General features: G+C 43.4%; 1 protein-coding gene across 1 annotated transcript in view; it reads right to left on the bottom strand.

Moving 5' to 3' along the window:
• Window positions 1–694: 694 nt before the first annotated feature.
• Window positions 695–19,883, bottom strand: part of OTC (ornithine transcarbamylase) — a 51,950-nt gene continuing 32,761 nt past the window's right edge. The window contains exons 7-11 of the mRNA XM_006133937.5: window positions 9,104–9,226; window positions 6,680–6,733; window positions 6,450–6,599; window positions 4,216–4,353; window positions 695–2,471 (exon numbers count right to left, since the gene is read on the bottom strand). Of these exons, the coding sequence (XP_006133999.1) occupies window positions 2,412–2,471; window positions 4,216–4,353; window positions 6,450–6,599; window positions 6,680–6,733; window positions 9,104–9,226 (525 nt within the window). The 3' untranslated portion in view covers window positions 695–2,411. The remainder of the gene's footprint in view (window positions 2,472–4,215; window positions 4,354–6,449; window positions 6,600–6,679; window positions 6,734–9,103; window positions 9,227–19,883) is intronic.

Below are 19,883 nucleotides of genomic sequence, written 5' to 3' on the forward strand. Positions count from 1 at the left end.
ATTCTCTCTGATCCTGGAACATCCATGGTCCTGCTGGATCAGAGAGTCCTGGTTTATAGATGTGCAGCCTGTATTGTAATGAACTGGCTAAGATGTGTGTGTCCCCTTGGTCTCTGATGTAGTCATAACCACTTAACTATGCATCATACCCCTTATGCTACTAGAAATAATTCTGCTTTAGCTGAATTAAGAAAGGTACAGCGTTTCTGGAGAAAGAGAATCTGGGTTCTATCCCTGCAGAAATCATGGTATTCTAAGTAGCCATGTAAAATAAAAAAGAATCTATAGTTAAGATGTTTTCACCAATGAAAGTAACACTTCTACTGGTTAAAGCATAATAAACACTTGGAAGGGTACTGCAAGCCATTACATGCTGTCCCTTAATATACATTTGTTTTAGGTTCTTTGATTGCTATTACTGGAAAATATTTTTTCCATAACATCTTTCCATTTTATTGCTTCTGCATTGCTCACCTCATTTGCAGTCATCTCTCGCTTATCAGAATAATGAATTCATGACACGTTTGGAAGGCATAAGAGTACCTTGCACATTTATCCATCCAAAGATCTCTGAGTGCTTTGCATACATTAATGCATTAAATCTCTCAATGCCCCTGTGATGCAAGGAAAGTATTAGTAGGTCCATTTTACAGCTCAGGAAACCAAAACACAGAAAGGGAGGGAGGACACAAAGTGATTTTTTAAATGAATTTATTATAAAATATTTATCATTGAAAATATCAACAATGAAATTGTTATTCAAAAGCCATCTGTCTTTGATTATAGTTTATTAATCCAGACCATAATAAGATTAATTTTAGTCTAAATAAAACTTCAGGAAAGGACTGGCAAAAAGTAATTGGCTAAATCTCAACAAGCATTAAGGCTTTGATTCATCAAGGTACATAGTCAGCGGGGTAATTTTAAGCATGTGACTAGTTTCATTAAGTTCACTGGGACTACACACATGTTGAAGCATCTTGTTGAACTCAGGTCTAATTCACTAAGCAGTACCTAGTACAACCATACATATGCCATAGTGCAAACCTCTGAACTATAACCACACACGTGATGGGGAAAGTAAATCATTCATTTTTCCACTCTGGACATGAATTTGGTGTAAATTCCCTGTTCATGTGACATTACTGCCAAAAGTGATTCTGGACAAGAGAAAGACAAGCACAGCACTTGAAAAACTGAATCACACACTGTGCAGTCAAATGGGCTTCAAAGGAATATTGTTATCCCCATAAAATGCTGTTTCAATCATGTGTGGCTCACAATTATGTGGAGAGGATCAAGCAGTGTTTAGGGCTAGTCCAAAACTGCAGAAAAAAGTCACTAGATTATTTTGAGTTTTTTTCATCTATATTTTTGCTGGAATTTCAAATTTTTAAAAAAATCCAACTCTTCAATGAGCTGGTTTTAAAAAGAAAAAATTGGGAATTTTTTTGAAAACACTGTATGCAAAGTTTTCATTGAAATTTCAGAAATCCACCACCAACCTACAGTTCTCACAATCTTCTGTTTACTACCAAGAGGAATTAATGTGTATGCACACCACAAGTCACTGCTAGATGAAATCTAGAGCAAACTCCTACCATAAAGCAACATTCACTTTGGCTCTCCTCACCTCTGCTTTTTGCCACAGAGAGTATGAAAAAAATGGACAATTTGCTTCATTAGCCCAAATTCTGTCTGTGGGAGATGACAGAGTGGGGGCAAGGAAGAGTAGTCAATCCATACTAATTAGCCATACTCCTTCACCCATACCCAACTCTGTGGCAGTCTTCAGTGTGTACGCTACAGCACTATGCTCCAGCCAGACCTCAACAATCTTCCTGTTTACGATAATCTGATAGAATCTCTATGACAGCCTCAAACCCAGATTGAGGTGCGGGTCACAAGGTGGCCAGGGTGCAGCTAGGAAAATTGCTGAGGTCCCAGAATATAGCAAGAAGGTGCTAGTTCTCTGCAGACGTGCCCCAAGATCAACAAGAAAATCCAACAGATTTAGGGTCAGATGCACAGAGGTTATATAATAGATCTGGAGGCTTGCAACACCAGTTCTACCACTACATACATAAACCACTGCTTATGATAATAATGGATCTTTTCATTAAACTACAGCTTTGGAAAACTTAAGAGACATGAATCGATACAAAAGTGACACAACTTAAAGCATCTAGAAAAAGCACTGCTATCGCAATGCTGCACAGTTTAATTCGCATCGTTCATCTCCAAGGTTTTCATGAGTGCAAAGCAATATTATACAGTTCAGCAGAGTCAGCCTATGCAGTTTTATTAAGGAATCATTCATTGCTTTGATCCTGTGTGAAAGATAGCTATATATTTGCAGACCAGAATACTTTGCTGGTGAGGAATATTTTCTCTTGGCAGGAATCCAAGCATCAAAATGTAGGTTTTTGCAGCTGTGGTGAGTAATCTGTCAGCAGGGAAACCATGACAGCCTAGAGGGGGAGGGAAAAAAACCCGATCATATTGGAAACAGACACTGCAAAGAAAATAAACAGGGAAAAATATTTTTTGAGTTCCAAGGCTCTGTGCTGAAAATTATTTTTCCCAGCAGAAATTGCATGCTTAGATTTACTTTCTAGAATTTCCAATTGTGAAACATCAAAGAGTCTAAAAATTATAGTGTTTTGTTTGTATTCAATATGTTTCCTCTGTGCACACCACACAAGAATGTACAATAGGAGAGTTCAAGAAAAAAAATGCTAGAACCAGTATCAATACTGGACCAAATTCTGAAATCTTTTTAACTGACTAACCTCTGTCTGCAGTTACTCCTGATCTGCACTCATGTATATGGATGCTAAATTTGATCCTCAATGCAGACAGGAGCAAAATTTCTGTGGACATCAATGGCAGTTTTACTTAAGTAAGGACATTGACATTTGGACCAGTTTAACCACAGTTGTTGTTGCCCCATAAAATAGAAAACCCTGACTGTATTGTCTGTCATGAAACTTCTTTGCTATGCTTCATGCTCTCTGACAATCCTTAGATATACCTGTCATTATAAAATGAGAGTATTGGAAAGTGGCAGTCAAAGAGAAGAAAGATTGTACCTAAATAGGATTTGGTTTTCCTCTCTGTTTTTGTATACACAGGCCCTGCACTTCTGTTCTTCATCTGTTTCTGTCGAAGTATTACTCTAATTTATATTGACAGTTTTACAGTAATACTTGACTGGAAAGCTATGCTTAGAGAAAGGCAAGTTGGTGACTCCATTTCTGTTTCCTCACCTTGGGGAAGTCGAGGTTTCACTACCTTTCTTAGCATGACTGTTCTAAAATCTACAGTGAGTCCAAATTGTGGAAAATAGGACAGTGGTAGGAATATTGAGGGTGGAGTTACAATTTGCGTTTAATGCTAACTATATTCTTGTAGGTCGCATAGTATACTTTGCAATATCCAGCACCAAAGCCCTATATGTAAATAGAGAGCACATACTTTTACCTCAAAGGCTTCATTTTGCAATCCTTCTTTAAGCAAAATTCACACTATAACATGGCAGCTCAGCCTTACAAAGGATTACAGGATCGCTGATGTCATCTGCTATAAACATTTTTTTTAAATGTAGCCTTTATAGCACCATTCTTGGGATTGCTATTTGGAGTGTTTGGAAGAGGTGGAGCTTAGAGTCTGTCAACACTCTGTTTACAGCAGTGTAGCTATGGTGCCGTAATTCTATAGGGTAGAGTAAACATGAACTACAGTGACTGAAGGGGTATCCCATTGCTGTCATAACTGCACCTCCTCAAGTAATGGTAGCTAGATCAGTGGAAGAATGCTTTCATCGGCCTATCAGCAGCTGCACCAGGAGTCTAGGTCAGCAAAGCTATGCCGCTCAAGGTGTGTCAACCCAAGTTTTAAGTGTATACGAGACTCAAGCTACTTGCTAGCATAACTCCATATAAAAAATGCAATTAAAAAAGGAGAGCTCCCCCAATTAAAACAATCTGGGTCAAGCAAGAGTAGATTAAGGTAAAAGCAGAAAAGAACTGACATTGTCTCTCACAATAAATGTGATGCACTTAAAACTGTGACCTGTTAGGGCAGGGTTTTGCAACAGTTATATTAAGGCATGTGTTATACTGAAGAGTCATGCTAAATCAAAATCTGGATCAAAGGGCAGAACAATAGCCAAGTACTGCATAACCCCTAACTGTTCTTATTTGCTTTTCATACCATAATTGTCCATTTTCTGTTTTCAGCCTCCTGGAAAACCAGTGACCGTGGAGAATAAAATACTTCATCATCAACTTCTTGAGGCTTTCTTGGTAAACAGTGTAAAAAAGTCCAATCAGAAGCTGCAGCTTTTCCAGTCTAAAGATAAAAAAAGCATGACAGAGGTGAGCAAAGTGATGGTATATTACCAAGATCTTTAGTGAGAAAGAGAAAATTTGGGCCAGATTCTGTCTCATTTACACTCTGTGGACCTGGAGTAATTCTCTGATGTGAGCAGAGTTAATCTAGATTGACACCAGTGTGAATAAGATCAGAATACAGAGTGATCAGCTGGGCCCATTCAAATCAATGCCATTGATTTCAATGGGGCCTGGATTTCACCCCGAAACTTTTGTCTTTGAAAGAAGAGCAAGAATTGTGGTGAACCAACAGGTTGATCAATAAGTACACTCTGGACAGCAATGCCAAATGCCAGCAGTATATATGGATAATGGCAATAATTGCATATTAAGAACAGGTCTAAAAAGGTCCTGGTTAATTCTTTTGGCATCAGTAACACATACTATATCGATCTAATAGATGATCAAAGGATTATAACGTTTTAAGCAAGCTGAGCCATTTCTGCTACTAGCATTTTGGGGACTAGAGTTAAAATCAGTTCATTTAGGTCACTGATTATAATAAAGACTAAAATATCATAATTTATATTCCAACAGTTAATGTTTTGTTTGTTTCCATTTTCTCTAACAGTTGTTTCTTTTATAAGTATTTCAGCTAAATGGGTTTTTAAAAATGTTTACTGAAAGCATTGCTCATTTACAGATACATGCTAATCTGCCCAAAATGGTGCCCTGGCTATGCCCTCTATGAATTCCAATATGCGCATTATTGCAGCTTAGCCTGGGAGACATTTAAGGGATCTTCTCTTGCAGTGTGGATATAATAAGTTGGGGTGGGCAGAGAGGAGCAGAAAGTTAAATACAGAGTCCTTGAGATAGGGAGAAGTAAACCCTTGATGCTCCCCTCTGTTCGTGCTCTAGATGTGTGCATCTAGTAGCAAAGTCCCACGCCAGAAAGGCCAGGTTGGGACAGTTTGGCAGGGGAAGCCTCAGGTAATTGAGACAGCAATTGTGCTGGTTAGGGGGCTTTGTGTTGGTGTGAAGCGCATACCGATACCCATGCCCCATCCTATACCAACTATAAAATGAATGCTTTGATAGGGTTGATTTAAACATGGAACCTACAAGAGTGGATTAGACCAAATAAACTCAGTACTGCTAACCTCAACAGACCAAAAATCATGAGTCTGACACCATCACAACCCCAAAATTTGGAAGGCTTTTAAACAAATATTCTATTGTGTTTTTTTTGGTCTGTCTTTAGATTTCCAAACTCTCCTCTGCCCTTCCCCAGTGTGTGTGCGCATGGCACCCACTCACTTACTTTCCCGAATGTATTGGGAAAGGTAATTCTGGCTTCTGCTGAAGGAGCTCTCATCCCTCATGTGCCCATCCCTTATCCAGCAATTAATCCTGTCTCTTTCCCCCCTCAGTTTTGTCCTCACTCAGCCCCCACCCTCAGTTCAGTCCCTGCACCCATCAGCCACCACCCCACTCAGTCCAGACCAGCCCCACAGCCTCAGCTCTGCTACTCTTAGGGTTCTTCAGTCCTTTGTTCCTGACCTAGAAGGGGCCTTCAGCAGGTCCCCTGTTCTCTTACCAGGCTGGAGGAGGCAACTCAAGGGGCTTTTCAGCTCTTTTTGCCCCCACTCAGGCCAGGTACTGCAACAGGGGAAAGAGAGGGGGTGAAATAGAGACCTAGTTCTGTCTATGTTTCTCACAGGAGGTGGGAATAGAGTTTCTCTGAGCTGCACATAGCCCTCCCCTGCCCTTCCTTGTGAGAATAGCAAGTCAAGGGGAGAGACTCAGCCAGCTTCCAAGTATGGTTGCCAGGTGTCCAGTTTTGAATCGGACAATCCGGTATTTGAGCTTTCTGTTCAGGGAAACAAATTGAGAAAATATAAATGAGAAAATATAAATGTCCGGTATTTTCTCAATAAGATGTAATGTAGATTGTGATGTAATGTCAAGTTTGTCCAGTATTTTTGTTGAAACCATCTGGCAACCCTACTTTCAACAGGGCTGAAATTCATAAGAGGGCAGGAGCTTCTCGCATTATCATGACATAAGCTCCAAATCCCATCACTCACAAAACAGTATCAGCATGACCATTACCTGCATTGTGATCTGATAACCCTGGAAGGCCTTCATTCGCTCTGCCTTCTCCTCTTCTTGTCCCATGCTTATCCACGTGTCTGTGACTAGGACGTTGGCTCCACTTGCAGCTTCCAAGGGATCAGTCGTGAAAAACAGTTTGGTGCCATACTAATATGAGTAAGGCAGTGGAGGTCAGACAATTTCATTTAAAACATAAAGTAAACAATACGTAATATATCAACTCGTACCTCTTTGGAGTATTCTTCAGCTACTTTAATGATGTTGGGGTCCGGTCCAAAGCCCTGTCAAAAAGTTGATAACATTACAGTGCACATTTGCATTATTATTTTATTGAGCTGGTCAAAAAACTTTGATGGAACCATTTCCCACAGGAGAATGCTTGTTCTGTCAAAATCAAAATACTCCTCAAATCTGTGTCAATTTTCCTGAAATCCATTTGGGAAAAAACTGAGGAAAGGTTATTTGGGATTCCCTTCAAGAACTCTTACCACTTGGCTTCCCAAGAAATCTGCTCTACTTCAGACTTTGTCACACATATTTTTAGTTGGCAAGCAGCAAGGCTAAGCTGCGTTGATCAGACTTGAATGGTGGGTAAGACATAGCACACATTCAAAGTTACCCAGGAAACCTTTTTCTCTATATAGATTTGGACATATTGCATTACATGCTTTGGGATTGATTTGGTTACTTTGCAGGAACCAATTCCTGTGTAGCATATTCTGTCTATATAATGTTATTCTTGTTCCTATTAAATGTTTCCCTGGCTAGTCTCCCTCTTATCTTAGCTGGCTCATACATTCTGTCTTTTTAGTCTACTGACCTATTTACTTATCTTATTTAGCACAAATGTTTCTGTTTTCAGCCCAGTGATCTATCATCTCCCTAATCTTATCATCCAATAAATATTGAGGCCTTCTTCCAAATGTTAGTCACTTATCCCATGCCAGGCCTCTCAAACAAGGCATTACAACACTTATTCAAAATTCCAGTCTGACATTTTTGAAACAGGATATTTCAATTTTTTATTTTGATTTTGTATTCTGTGTTATACTATATGTTATCAGATTTTAAGATAAAATTGAAACAAACAATTTTGTCTAAATGAAACATTTCAGTCAGTATAAAGCAAAGGGGTTCTTTGTAATTTTCACTCTCAGAAAATTCTGAAACTTCCAAGTTTCATTTTAATTTGGAATAAAGCAAAATTTTGAACTTCTTTGGGAAGCCAATGTCCTTCCCCTCAAGTCTATTGTTTATATTTAAGTAGGTGCTGAAAGGCCCAAGTCAGGATCAGTGTTCCCTCTAAGCTGCATGGGAGCCCTGAGCCTCTGACTGGGCGGGGCTGATTAATCACCTGTGAAGCTGCTTAGAACATTCGTCAGGATCAGGACCTCATTGGCTACATCTAGACTACATCCCTTTTTCGTAAAAGGGATGTAAATTAGACGTATCGCAATTGCTAATGAAGCGGGGATTTAAATCTCCCCCACTTCATTAGCATAAAAATGGCTGGTGCTTTTTTTCGGCACGGAGCTTTCCCGGAAAAAAGCACCAGTCTAGACATGGATCTTGTGGAAAATAAAGCCTTTTCCGAAAGATCCCTTATCCCTCTTAAAATAAAGGACAAGGGATATTTCGGAAAAGGCTTTATTTTCCGAAAGATCCACATCTAGACTGGTGCTTTTTTCCGGCAAAGCTCCGTGCCAAAAAAAAGCGCCAGCCATTTTTATGTTAATGAAGTGGAGGAGATTTAAATCCCCGCTTCATTAGCAACTGCCATACGTCTAATTTGCATCCCTTTTCCGAAAAAGGGATGCAATCTAGACGTAGCCATTCAGTATAGTGCTGAACAAACATATTGTAGAAGGGCAGTCCCTAGCCCAATGAGTCATGTTATATTTTAATTATTTATATAGAAATGAAAATCTATGTAAAAAGTCTACTGAACGAAACATGCACATCCACTGAAATGAAGGCAACTCAGATACCAAATAGGAAAGGCAAGAAGTTTTATATTCCAGGTTGCCACTCTCTTCCTCTCAATCTAACTGTGTTTCTAAATCAGAAAGGAAATTGGGGGCATCATGAGATGTCAAAAATTTTACTATAAAACAAAGAAAATCTTGCTCCTCACTCCCCCCTACACACTTACCTCTGAAGGGAAGTATTCTCTGTCAACCCTTCAGGACACACACAAATCTACTATATATTTGAGTTTGTCTCACTATATGTGTCTGTTCCTAGCTGGGAGACATGCCCCCATCCCATGGCTATGCCCACTGCAGGAGCAGTAGCCATGGACAGGTGCTTCTCACCCGGCTGCAAGTTGCTGAGGTGAGAGAGGACTGGGGTTGTCCTCTCTCCCAGGACAGCCTGCATACTGAACTCCTCATCCCCAGTCTCACCCCAGAGCAATGATTTAAATAGAGGGAACAGCCCCTTTCCACCTGAGGCACCGCCCCTGCTGGGGGGCTGGTGTCAGCTCATGACCACAAACCAAAATTCGTGAAGTGGCCCCTCCCTGCAAAAATTATTGACCATCGCTGGCCTAGCCAGATGTGCAGCTTCTGGGAAGCATGCAAGTGTCTGAGACTGGAACTTGAGTCTTAGAAAGTGTTGCTTCCCTTCCTCCAAGTTCAGGACTCTCTTACCTTTGGAGTAGCAACATGCAAATGCATCCCAAATTTAGCAGCACTCATCATGATGGAGTTCAGGACATTGTTGCCATCACCAATCCAGCTTATTGTGAGCCCCTTCAGACAGCCATAGTGTTCCTGCCAAGCAAATAGCAATACCACAATTATGAATTTGGTGATTCAGCAAACAAGTGGCAATGGGTGCCAGGAGTGGTTTACAGCCCTAGGCTGAGTCAGTGTAACTTTGCCACTTTTAATTTCGAGTAGCTGTCATGTGTGGAGCATTGCTTTGATCAATCCTGTAGCAGTCACAGAACAGTCACTCCAGGAACAAGCAATAATATTTTACAAAGCTGAGCAGAAGAAAAAGCATCCTACAGCTGAACTTAAATCCAAGAAAAGTCTGCTGAGGGAATCATAGAATCATAGCGCCTGAAGAGGTCATGTGGTCCACTCCCCAGCATTCACGATAAGGCTAAGCATTATTCTAGACCCGTGGTCCCCAACACGGTGCCCGCGGGCGCCATGGCATTTCTCGGCCCTGGGCACATGGCGCATGCGCGATGCCGGAGTCGGCCCCGGGCGCGTGGCGCACTGTGAGCGCCGGCCCCGGGGCGCCGCGGATTCACCCCCCACGGTGCATGGGGGGTGGAGAAAGCGCTAGTGCCGGCCCCGGGCGCGCTGCACTTGGGGGACAGAGCGCCAGCGCCGGCCCCGGGCGCACGGCGCTTGAGGGGAGAGTGCCGGCCCCGGAATGCGGCTATGGGGGGGCCCCGCCCCCCCCCGGGCGCCCGGCGGGCGAACGGCCACGCCCCCTGGTGCCCGGCAACCCCAAACGGTTGGGGACCACTGTTCTAGACATTCCCTGACAGGTGTTCATGGGCATCCAGTGGCTTAGGCAGGGGAAGGCTTTGCCTTCCCAAACTGCCAGCCTGACCTCGCCCTCGCTCATGCTCCGCCCCTAGAGTGCCTGCTGTAGGTGTTTGGGGGGCAGAGTATTGCTGCCCCAGCACCTGCCCTCCCAGTGCCCTGAGCCAGTGAGGCTGGAACCGTGCAGCATCCTCCCTCCCCCAGTGCTCCAGGGAGGCGGGGGAGGGGGGCCCAAAGGGGAGCCATGCTGCACACATGTGCTCCCTTGTCTTTCTCCCCCTCCCCCAGTGCTCCAGGGAGGCGGGGGAGCTGCGCTGCATGTATGCACTCCATCACCTCTCTTCCCTGCCCCAGTACTCTGAGGAGGCTGGGGCACATGGCGTGCTGCCCCCGCCTCCTCCCCTCTCGGAGGCGGGCATGATCGGCATGCTGCCCTGCCTCCTCCCCTCCCTGTCCAAGGTGGGGCCTCAGCAAAGGGAGAAAGACTTTAGGTGGTGCTGGGGTCCTGCCTCCCAGGGTATGTCTAGACTACATGGCTCCGTCGATGGAGCCATGTAAACTAGTTTACTCGGCATAGGCAAAGAAGCGGGGATTTAAATAATCCCCGCTTCCTTAAAATAAACATGGCTGCCGCACTGTGCCGACGATCAGCTGATGTGGCACAACGCAGCAGTCTAGACGTGGATCTGTCAGCTGGGGAAGCCTTTGCCGACCGATCCCTTATGCCTCATGAAACGAGGTTTACAGGATAGGTCAGCAAAGGCTTCCCTAGCCGACAGATCTGTGTCTAGACTGCCACGCTGTGCCAGATCAGCTGATCGTCAGCACAGCGCGGCGGCCATATTTATTTTAATGAAGCGGGGATTATTTAATCTCCGTCGACGGAGCCATGTAGTCTAGACATACCCCCACAGTCCAAGCTGCAGCAACTATTCATGTAGGTGTTTGTCAAGCCAGCTCTTAAAAATCACCAATGATGAGAAATTCCACATGCTCCGTAGGCAATTTATTCCAGGGCTTAACCACCCTGACAGGAAATTTTTCCCAAAGTCCTACTTAAACCTCCCATGCTGAACGTGTCCTGTTGTTTTGCACTATAGCAGAGTGTTATTGCCTCGCTTTGACTTAAATTTTGATGTAAGGTTTTCATAGCAGAAAAATGTGTGTGTATATATATATATATATTTAAAAAGATAAACAGCAGGATTTATGAAGTTGTATTGAAAGCCAAGGAGAAGTGTGCTTCTGTGACACTTAGATGCTTTGACAATCCCACTCCAAGTCTCTTGGGAGTAAAGTAGCGTGAATATTTCTATTTTTAGTTTTGCAAGTATACCAAAAGTTTTAGCAAGCATCAATATTGTAAAACCAACTATGGACACTCACAGTTAGCCCTTGTCTGCACTGAGGATTTGCCTATTTATAGGCTAGCAGCCACTGGTAGAGCAGCAGTACACATTTGTGTAGTTAAGGAAAGCATATTAAACTGGAGTAAATGCCGTCAGTACATATAGGGGTTTGTATCATATCAGCAGTATCTGGCCACTGATGGCTGAAAATGGGGGCAAAGAGTATAAGCAAGAAGGGGCAGTTAGAAAATGAGCTCCACAGTTCTGCTAATCAACCAATGGAAGGTCCTTTTCAAAAAAGGGGCTTATTTAAAATAAGCAAATCTGGATGTACCACAGTATTTGGTCAATGTACTTTTTATAGAAAGATAAAATCAAATATTTTCACTGTTTTCCTTCTGCCCCCATTATGTCTGGGAGGACTTGAAACATGATATAGGGTGCTTCATCCACAGGTCACCAGTTCAGGCTCAGGTTACTGTTGTATTTAGGGATGTAAAATCCTGTTTAATTGGTTAACCGGTTAAACTTCATATTTAACCAGTAAAGTGATTAAAAAGGGGATGGACAGGGCTGGAGTGCCACCCCCCTCGCCTGCTGAGGCCATGCTGGAACAACCCTCTTCCCTTCCTTCCCCCCCCCTTGCGCCACAGGCAGGTGCTGCTCCAGCCCAGCAAGAGCAGGCCCTGCCTGCTGGGTGCCTGGGTTCCCTGTGGACAGAGGCTGTGCCAGTGGAACAGCCCCTCCCTACAGGATGCCCAGGCCCACCTCAGACAGGGATGCTCCAGACAACAGGAATACCTCCTGTCTGCAGCATCCCCCCGGCCCTCCCCGCCATGGGGCTGGAGCATCTCCAGCCTCCACCAGTTAACTGATCAATAGAAAAGGGCAACAAAAATGATGAGGGGTTTGGAACAGGTTCCCTATGAAGAGAGATTAAAAAAGCTTGGACTTTTCATCTTAGAAAAGAGGAGACTAAGGGGGCATATGATAGAGGTCTATAAAATCCTGACCGGCATGGAAAAAATGAATAAGAAAAAGTTATTTACTTATTCTCACAATATAAGAACTCGGGTTCACAAAATGAAGTTAATAGGCAAACAAACAAAATAAAGTTTTTCTTCACACAGCACACAGTTAACCTGTGGAACTTCTTGCCAGACGTGGTGAAGGCTAGGACTTTAACAGGGTTCAAAAAAGAACTAGATAGATTAATGGAGGTTAGGTCCATCAATGGCGATTAGCCAGGATAGGTAGGAATGGTGTCTGTCCCTAGCCTCTATTTCTCTGGAGGTGGGTGACAGGGGAGGGATCACATGGGGACTACCTGTTGTTCCCTCCATCTGGGGCATCTGGCATTGGCCACTGTTGGCAGATAGGATACTGGGCTGGATGCACCTTTGGTCTGACCCAGTATGGCCATTTTTATGTTCAGCCTCTCGCATCCCTAATTTTATTGTAATAGCCAAAAGCATTTGACACTGAACAATTGTTTCAGCAATTTAAATGAAAGGAATTGGGGCATGGCACAGTGGATAAGCATCCATTGCACTAACTGGCATTCATGTGGACAACCTCAGCAAAGATCCCATAAGCCTGAACAAGAATGGAAAAGGAACTACCCTTTCTCTCCCAAAGCTAACTTTTGTGAATGTGTTCCAAGGCAAATATACCATAATTTCTGTCACTGAAAATAGTGACATTAGGGATATTTAATGTAATTAGTCTAAAAGTGGCTGACTTTATTCTTGGCTCCATATTGTCCTTTGGGAAACTTCACAAATTCTCAGTTGCGAGTCCAGCATTGTCCATTTCATTTGTCCTTGTAGCTGGCAATCAATTGTACCTCTTCCTGGCACAGCTACAACCATTTCACTGGCTGGAATCTTAAGTGCAAACAACTCCTAGTCAGATCACAGGCTGAAAGGATATTTCTGGCATACTATTACCAAAAGAACAGGCTAGAACCTGGTTTATTGGAGCATAACATCTGTACAGATTTTCCAGCACCCCCAAAAGTTTCACTGTATCCTGCTCTAGTGGAGTCCTCAGAAAATGACATGCCATGCCTCTAATTTCAGAGATTAATTTGCATCTAAGGTACAGTAGCAGCAGGGTGCAACTCACAACTGGGAGCTACTTAGTTGCAACTGTACCTCATTGGGCTCATAATTTTAAAACTGAAGTTACAAATAATAGCGTGTGAGGCATTTGCTGGTGGGCCATGGAAAGCTGCCCACTCTTCTGGTACCAGCTCCTCTTTATTTTCAGCTGCTAATTTGCATTAAAAGAAGCAAATCTATATTAAATACTTTCCCATGTAGCCCATCTGCAACAGAAATGCTATGGGATGGCACTGGAGTGGAGATGGTCCATACAGCCATCTTTATATTAAAATGAAGGTCATACTAAAACATGGCAAAATTCATCCTGAAAAGGTGGTTTCAAGATACCAGATAATTGTGCTCACCCAAACCTAGAGAAAGGAGTTCTGAGTTAGTTTGGAGATACCCTGTACGGTTTGTACTTCTCATCTCTTTATTTATAATTCACTGCTTATAAAGTGGCACAGAAGGAATACAAAGGCTTTTGCTATAATGGTATTGATCTAGGTTAAACTATAATACGTTACATCTACACTGCCCCTGTTTACACTGCTCCTTTTTGAGCAAAAACCCCCTCTTGCGCAAGAGCCATTCTTCCTGGAAAAAAAGCAGCAGAATAGCTCTTGTGCAAAAGCCCCTTGCACAAAATGGCAGCTCATTAAGCATGTAAATGAAGCGCAGCGATATTCACCGCTTTGCCTCATTTGCATATTTTCTTGAGCAAGAGAAGACAGTGTAGACATAGCCTAATTGTGACAATCAAGCCAAAAAGTAACATGTTCATACCTGAATCTCACTGCACTTCCAATCCGAATACGTTCACTTATTTTATCCAAAAGCTTCAGAGAGGTAGCCGAGTTAGTCTGTAACAGGAAATACTTAAAAAACAACGCATAGTCTAGCAGTACCTTAAAGATTAACAAAACATGTAGATGGTATCATGAGTTTTCATGGGTAAAACTGAAGAAGTGCGTTTTGCCCACGAAAGCTCATGATACTATCTACATGTTTTGTTAGTCTTTAAGGTGCTACTAGACTATTTGTTGTTTTTTATTTTATCCTGTTAGCTGAGATTGCAGTGTGGTTTCCCTTTACATTTTAGGCATGATAACCAAGTATTTTGGTTTTTGAGTAAATCCACAAAAACTGACTGTTCTTAAAGTCTGGAGCCCTTTCCCCCACATGATTGCCTCCCTTTAGCAGTCTGGTAGTACTCTGAAACACAACAGGACTTGGCATCTGCTCTTTTACTGAAAAGACCCACCTAAATTATTAAAGTTGCCCATACAATCTCTTTTCATGTTATTTTTCATTCTGTTCTTACCCTTGGCTGCAGGTTATCAGAGAATCTCAGAAAAAACACAAACTGAATAGACATGAGTTGGTACCTTTGTTTGCTTGCATATTTTAAAGAAAGCCAGGCCACAAGCCTCTCTTCCTGAAAGTGGAAGAGGCTAGTTTAGTTCATTATGAAGTTTCAGGTCTAACTTATCATCTGATTTGATTTCTAGTGGCACCAGCTTGAGTTGATACTATAAATTATTGGCAATATTAGTCATACAGGATTCAATTATAGCATGCATTTGAATAATGAGTCAATAATTGGCATAACTTGAAATGTAAATCAAAGGGGGTGGCCAGAAAACAGATTTGCACAGGAGGCAGTGTAATCCAGTGGGTAGTACTTCAGTGTGGGAGAAAGGAGAACTGTCTTCTATTCCTGGTTCTGCCACAGACTTGCTGTGACACTCTGAGCCAGTCACTTCACCTGTTTCCTATCTCATCTATTTAAATTGTAAAGTCTTCATGACAGTGACTGTCTTTTACTATGTGTATGTATCACACCTATTTCAATAGGACCTTGATTTGATTGGGATCTCTAAGTACTATCATAATATAAGCGATCATCACTTGATAGGTCTATTAATGGCTATTAGCTAGGATGGGCAAGGATGGTATCTCTAGTCTTTGTTTGCCAGAAGCTGGGAATGGGCCACAGAGAATGAATCAGTTGATGGTTACCTGCTCTGTTCATTTCCTCTGGAGCACCTGGCATTGGCCACAGTCAGAGGACAGGATACTGGACTAGATGGACCTTTGGTCTGACCAAGTAAGACCATTCTTATGTTATGTTCTTATAAAGTGAGTGATAAGGATCTCTTAGTTTGGGTTTTGTGGGCCATATAGTTGATGGCAAAATAAGTTAAAGGGGATCATAAGGCAACCGTCTTTGATTTGGGCAATGATGCAACAACTCATTCTAATGAAAATACTTAAAGAGGAATATCCCATCAAGTCAACAACAACAAAGGTGTAGAAAACATAAAGGGGGAGAAGGACCGTGTTATAAAAGGTTTTGAAAGAAAACAAAGTCAAAACTAGGAAGATCAGAGAGTGACAAAAATCTAAAAAAGCAACATGGTATTTGCATTTCCTGACATGCCTAGCATTCATTATCTATGAGGATGGAGCAGTCACTCAGCAATGGCAGAAATGGACAAGCAGATTCAGGAATCCGTCAGCTGTACCTTCTATTGAAATTCCAAGTTTCATCTCTGCTACTCTGTGAATAAAGAGGTCAGTGACATTTATATATCACTGATCAACTAACCAGATATCAGAGGTTAAGGATCATTTTCAGAAAGAGTTAGCAATGTGCCTGACCCACCTCTCTCCAAAAGGGATTGTGGTATAGGAAACATTTGATTTCAGACAAGGAAAATAAGAATGAGGTGAGATATTGACAAACTGACATGTGAGCCATCTGACCTGGACAGAGAAATGAAGATCTACAAAACTGTTCATCAGCCAACCTTCACAGAACACCTCTTACTAAGCCAGGGTATGTCTACACTACCCAGTTCGAACTAGCGGGGTAATGTATGCATACCGCACTTGCTAATGAAGCCCGGGATTTGAATTTCCCGGGCTTCATTAGCATAAGCGGGGAGCCGCCATTTTTAAATCCCCGCTGCTTCGAACCCCGTGTAGCGCGGCTACACGGGGCTCGAACTAGGTAGTTCGGACTAGGGTGCCTATTCCGAACTACCGGTACACCTCGTTTCACGAGGAGTACCGGTAGTTCGGAATAGGACCCTAGTCCGAACTACCTAGTTCGAGCCCCGTGTAGCCGCGCTACACGGGGTTCGAAGCAGCGGGGATTTAAAAATGGCGGCTCCCCGCTTATGCTAATGAAGCCCGGGAAATTCAAATCCCGGGCTTCATTAGCAAGTGCGGTATGCATACATTACCCCGCTAGTTCGAACTAGCGGGGTAGTGTAGACATACCCCCAGAGCTTATACTAAACAATGTTAAGTACTGGATGAACTATGGAAGTGGCTGTCAGGATCCTTAAGCATGGAAGAGAATGGGAAACCTGTGTGTACACTAACGGCATATAAGCCTATAGTCCTAGAAGGCCAGGTCTCAATAATACCCAAAATTGTCTCAAAACACTGAAGATCTGTTGGGTCACAACTGCACCCAGGAGAATACTTAGCTCACCAACCATTTGGAAAGGATGGTCATAATCGTGACTAGAAAAAACACTTAATTGCACAATGCTTATTCTAGGTGAGAGCTTTAAGCTGAGCATTGGAAAAGGGAAAGCTGTCTCGTGGAGTTAATGTGTGAAAATTCCAGCTCAGTCAGGCAATGGCTATAGAATAAGAAGACACTGAATTTGAGGCATCTGAACACAGTCTTTGTGAGACTGGAGCACAACTCACAGCCTGTCAGAAATGCAGTGCTCTGAACACAGGACAGGAATAGAGAAGGCTCTAAAAATAAACCAGAAGCATTTTCTGGAGTATGTGTGTATAAATGGATATAGTAAAAGTGATGCTGTAAAAAGGAAAAACATATTGATGGGAATTATAACAGGGAAGAATAAAATGATATTAAAATATGAAAGACTTGAGGAAAATGGAGATGCAATGACACACACAGAAAAAGAAAAATCAGTCTCCTAATGGAGGAATTCTGGGGGTACACTATTGAAAGAGAAATTGCAGAACACTATTTATAAAGCTGAGGTAATAAATGTTACTAAAGAATTTTTTTCCTAAGGTTAGTCTTGTTTAGATAAACATTTACTTTAAGGTTTCTTTGTCCCTACTGCATTTTGCGTGTACATCTATCTAACAAATTTTATATGTACACAACCTATCAACCTAGATATCACAACAATGCCTTTTTAGCTGATTTTAAAAATAACTAGGCACATGCTCTACTAGGTTAGTCTTCCCAAGGTCAGCATTCAGATAATATATATCTTCACCTGCCTGAAAACCTTGCAAGAAACTCTGTAGTCCTGTTACAGGAAGTAACAATTGGACTTTGTGAAGCCAATGGTACCTGTGCAATATACTACCTCTGTTCTTAGAACTGGGGAAATTCACTAAGTTATTAAGAACCGTTTTTTGCAAATACAACACAGTGCACAACATGGCTCTTATGTTCCCCACTACTGAGCATGAGGATGAAAACTAAGTAAATCCCACAGCAGAAAGGCAAGACAGAGAGGAAAAGAGACTTTGTGGGTAGCCACCTGCAGTAGTCTATGAATGAGATTTTTACTCATGCTTCACCCTTTTCACTCTGGGAAAAAGGGCCAGAGCAGTATAAAGGGAGGGGGCCAAAAGTCCCACATCAGGCTAGGGGAAGATTCCTTTGGCAAAGGAAGTATAGGAGACAGCTATGAAGCTGCTTTCTGAAGACACCCCACCCCCCCAGGCAAACCTTGACAGGAGGACGTCGGTGGTCGGCAGGGGTCTTTCAGGGTCGGTCTACAATTTGGGCAGCCTCGTAAGGGTGAAATAACGTGAACAGGTCCCCAACCTAATCTAAATTAGGCAGAAAGCTGTAGCACAGTCCAGAATCAGGAGTGTCCTAAAGTGGCTTAGCTCCCACTCCCTCTACCCTTCAAGTTGTGTACTGCACCTCTCTAAAACACAGAATCTCATCCTATATATCTATCGCAGGGATCTCAAAATCATGGCCCACAGGCCATCTATGGCCACAGTATTTTTGCAATCTGGCCCAGGAGTCCTGGCTGCCTGGTGTATATGTATCTGTACCTGTCCCCCAAGCCCTGCTCCTTCCTGCCACACCTACCCTCTCCTACCCTATTACACCCCTTCCCCCAAGAGACGTGGCCTTGGGAACTACCAGGGGGCTTGGTGTGGGGAAGCAGCTGGTTCCCTATGGCTCCTGACACTACAGTGAGTACAGGATGGCCCGACCCCTGCTGCCATCTCCAAGGCCATGTCCCTTAGGAAAAAGGGCTACTGAAGGGAGGGAGAAGGTGTGGCGGTGGCGAGAAGAGAGAGGTTGGGGGACGGGAATGGATACTCCTCCCTCCCCCGCCCCGGGCCACCAGGATTCCCAAGCCAGATTGCAGAAACACTCCAGTGATAGATTGACTGCAGGCTGTGAGTTTGAGACCCCTTGTGACGGGGTGTGCATATGCCGTGCTAAGACAGAAGGGGTTAAAACACTGTGGGCAGAGGAAGTCCCACACCTCCAGGCAGACTGGACATGCTCCAAGTGTTGGGGCAGTATAAAAGGGAGCAGCTCAGCTCAGTCTGGCCTGGACATTGGAGAGGAAGGACCTGCTGCAGGAGTTCCAGAGGTAACCTAGCCAGAGACCTGGATGATGGGAGCCAGGAACCCGGGAGATCGCCTCGAGCCTCCCAAACCAGTGGAACCGCAGGGAGAGACTGGAGCCAAAGGACCCTAAAACCATCTAGATAACCCCCGCTCCCCCCCCCCCCCCCGCAATGCCAGAACTGGTAGGAAGTGATCCAGGGAGGGTGCACGAATGGTATCTCCCACCCAAGTGGTATGTCCCGTCCTGGGTTGGGGCCCAGTGGAGTCGGGTTGGCCTGGGCCCCTACTAAGGCTGCTGCCCAAAACTCCTAATATGTTAGCTTTTAGGGTGCGCTGCCTTGAATCCTGGGGCTGTGTTACTGACTCTAGCCATTAGGCTGTACTGCTCTGAACCCTGGGGCTCTGTTATTGACTGTAGCCATCAGGCTGTGCTGCCTGGAACCCATGGGCTATGCTACAGACTCTGGCCATTAGGCCATACTGCTTTGGAGTGACAGTCTGTTTCAAATCACCTATGAACCAACTACAGTGTAAGCAGCATCCAAACACCCCTGGGCCTCTTCCTGCATGTGATGGGGTGTGCATACACCGTGACACCCCTGCTTAACCTCTCCTGGAAAACCACAGGGCAGGACTGTGCACAGGAATGGGAGTCAGGAACTAGCTACCCTTGAGTCATGTTTTTCTCTCCAAGCACCGAAGAAAAATCAGAAAAACACAGAAGTTAATATTGTGTGCTATCTAAGCTCCATCTAAAGGCATCCCAGGGTACAAGTGACAGTGCAGGAGTGAGTGGCAGTGCAGTTGGCAAGTAGAGACTATTAATACCATTATATAAAACATATGAGTCATATATGACT

Source organism: Pelodiscus sinensis, chromosome 1 (assembly GCF_052426305.1).
Source record: "Pelodiscus sinensis isolate ZL-2025 chromosome 1, ASM5242630v1, whole genome shotgun sequence".
NCBI lineage: Eukaryota > Metazoa > Chordata > Testudines > Trionychidae > Pelodiscus > Pelodiscus sinensis.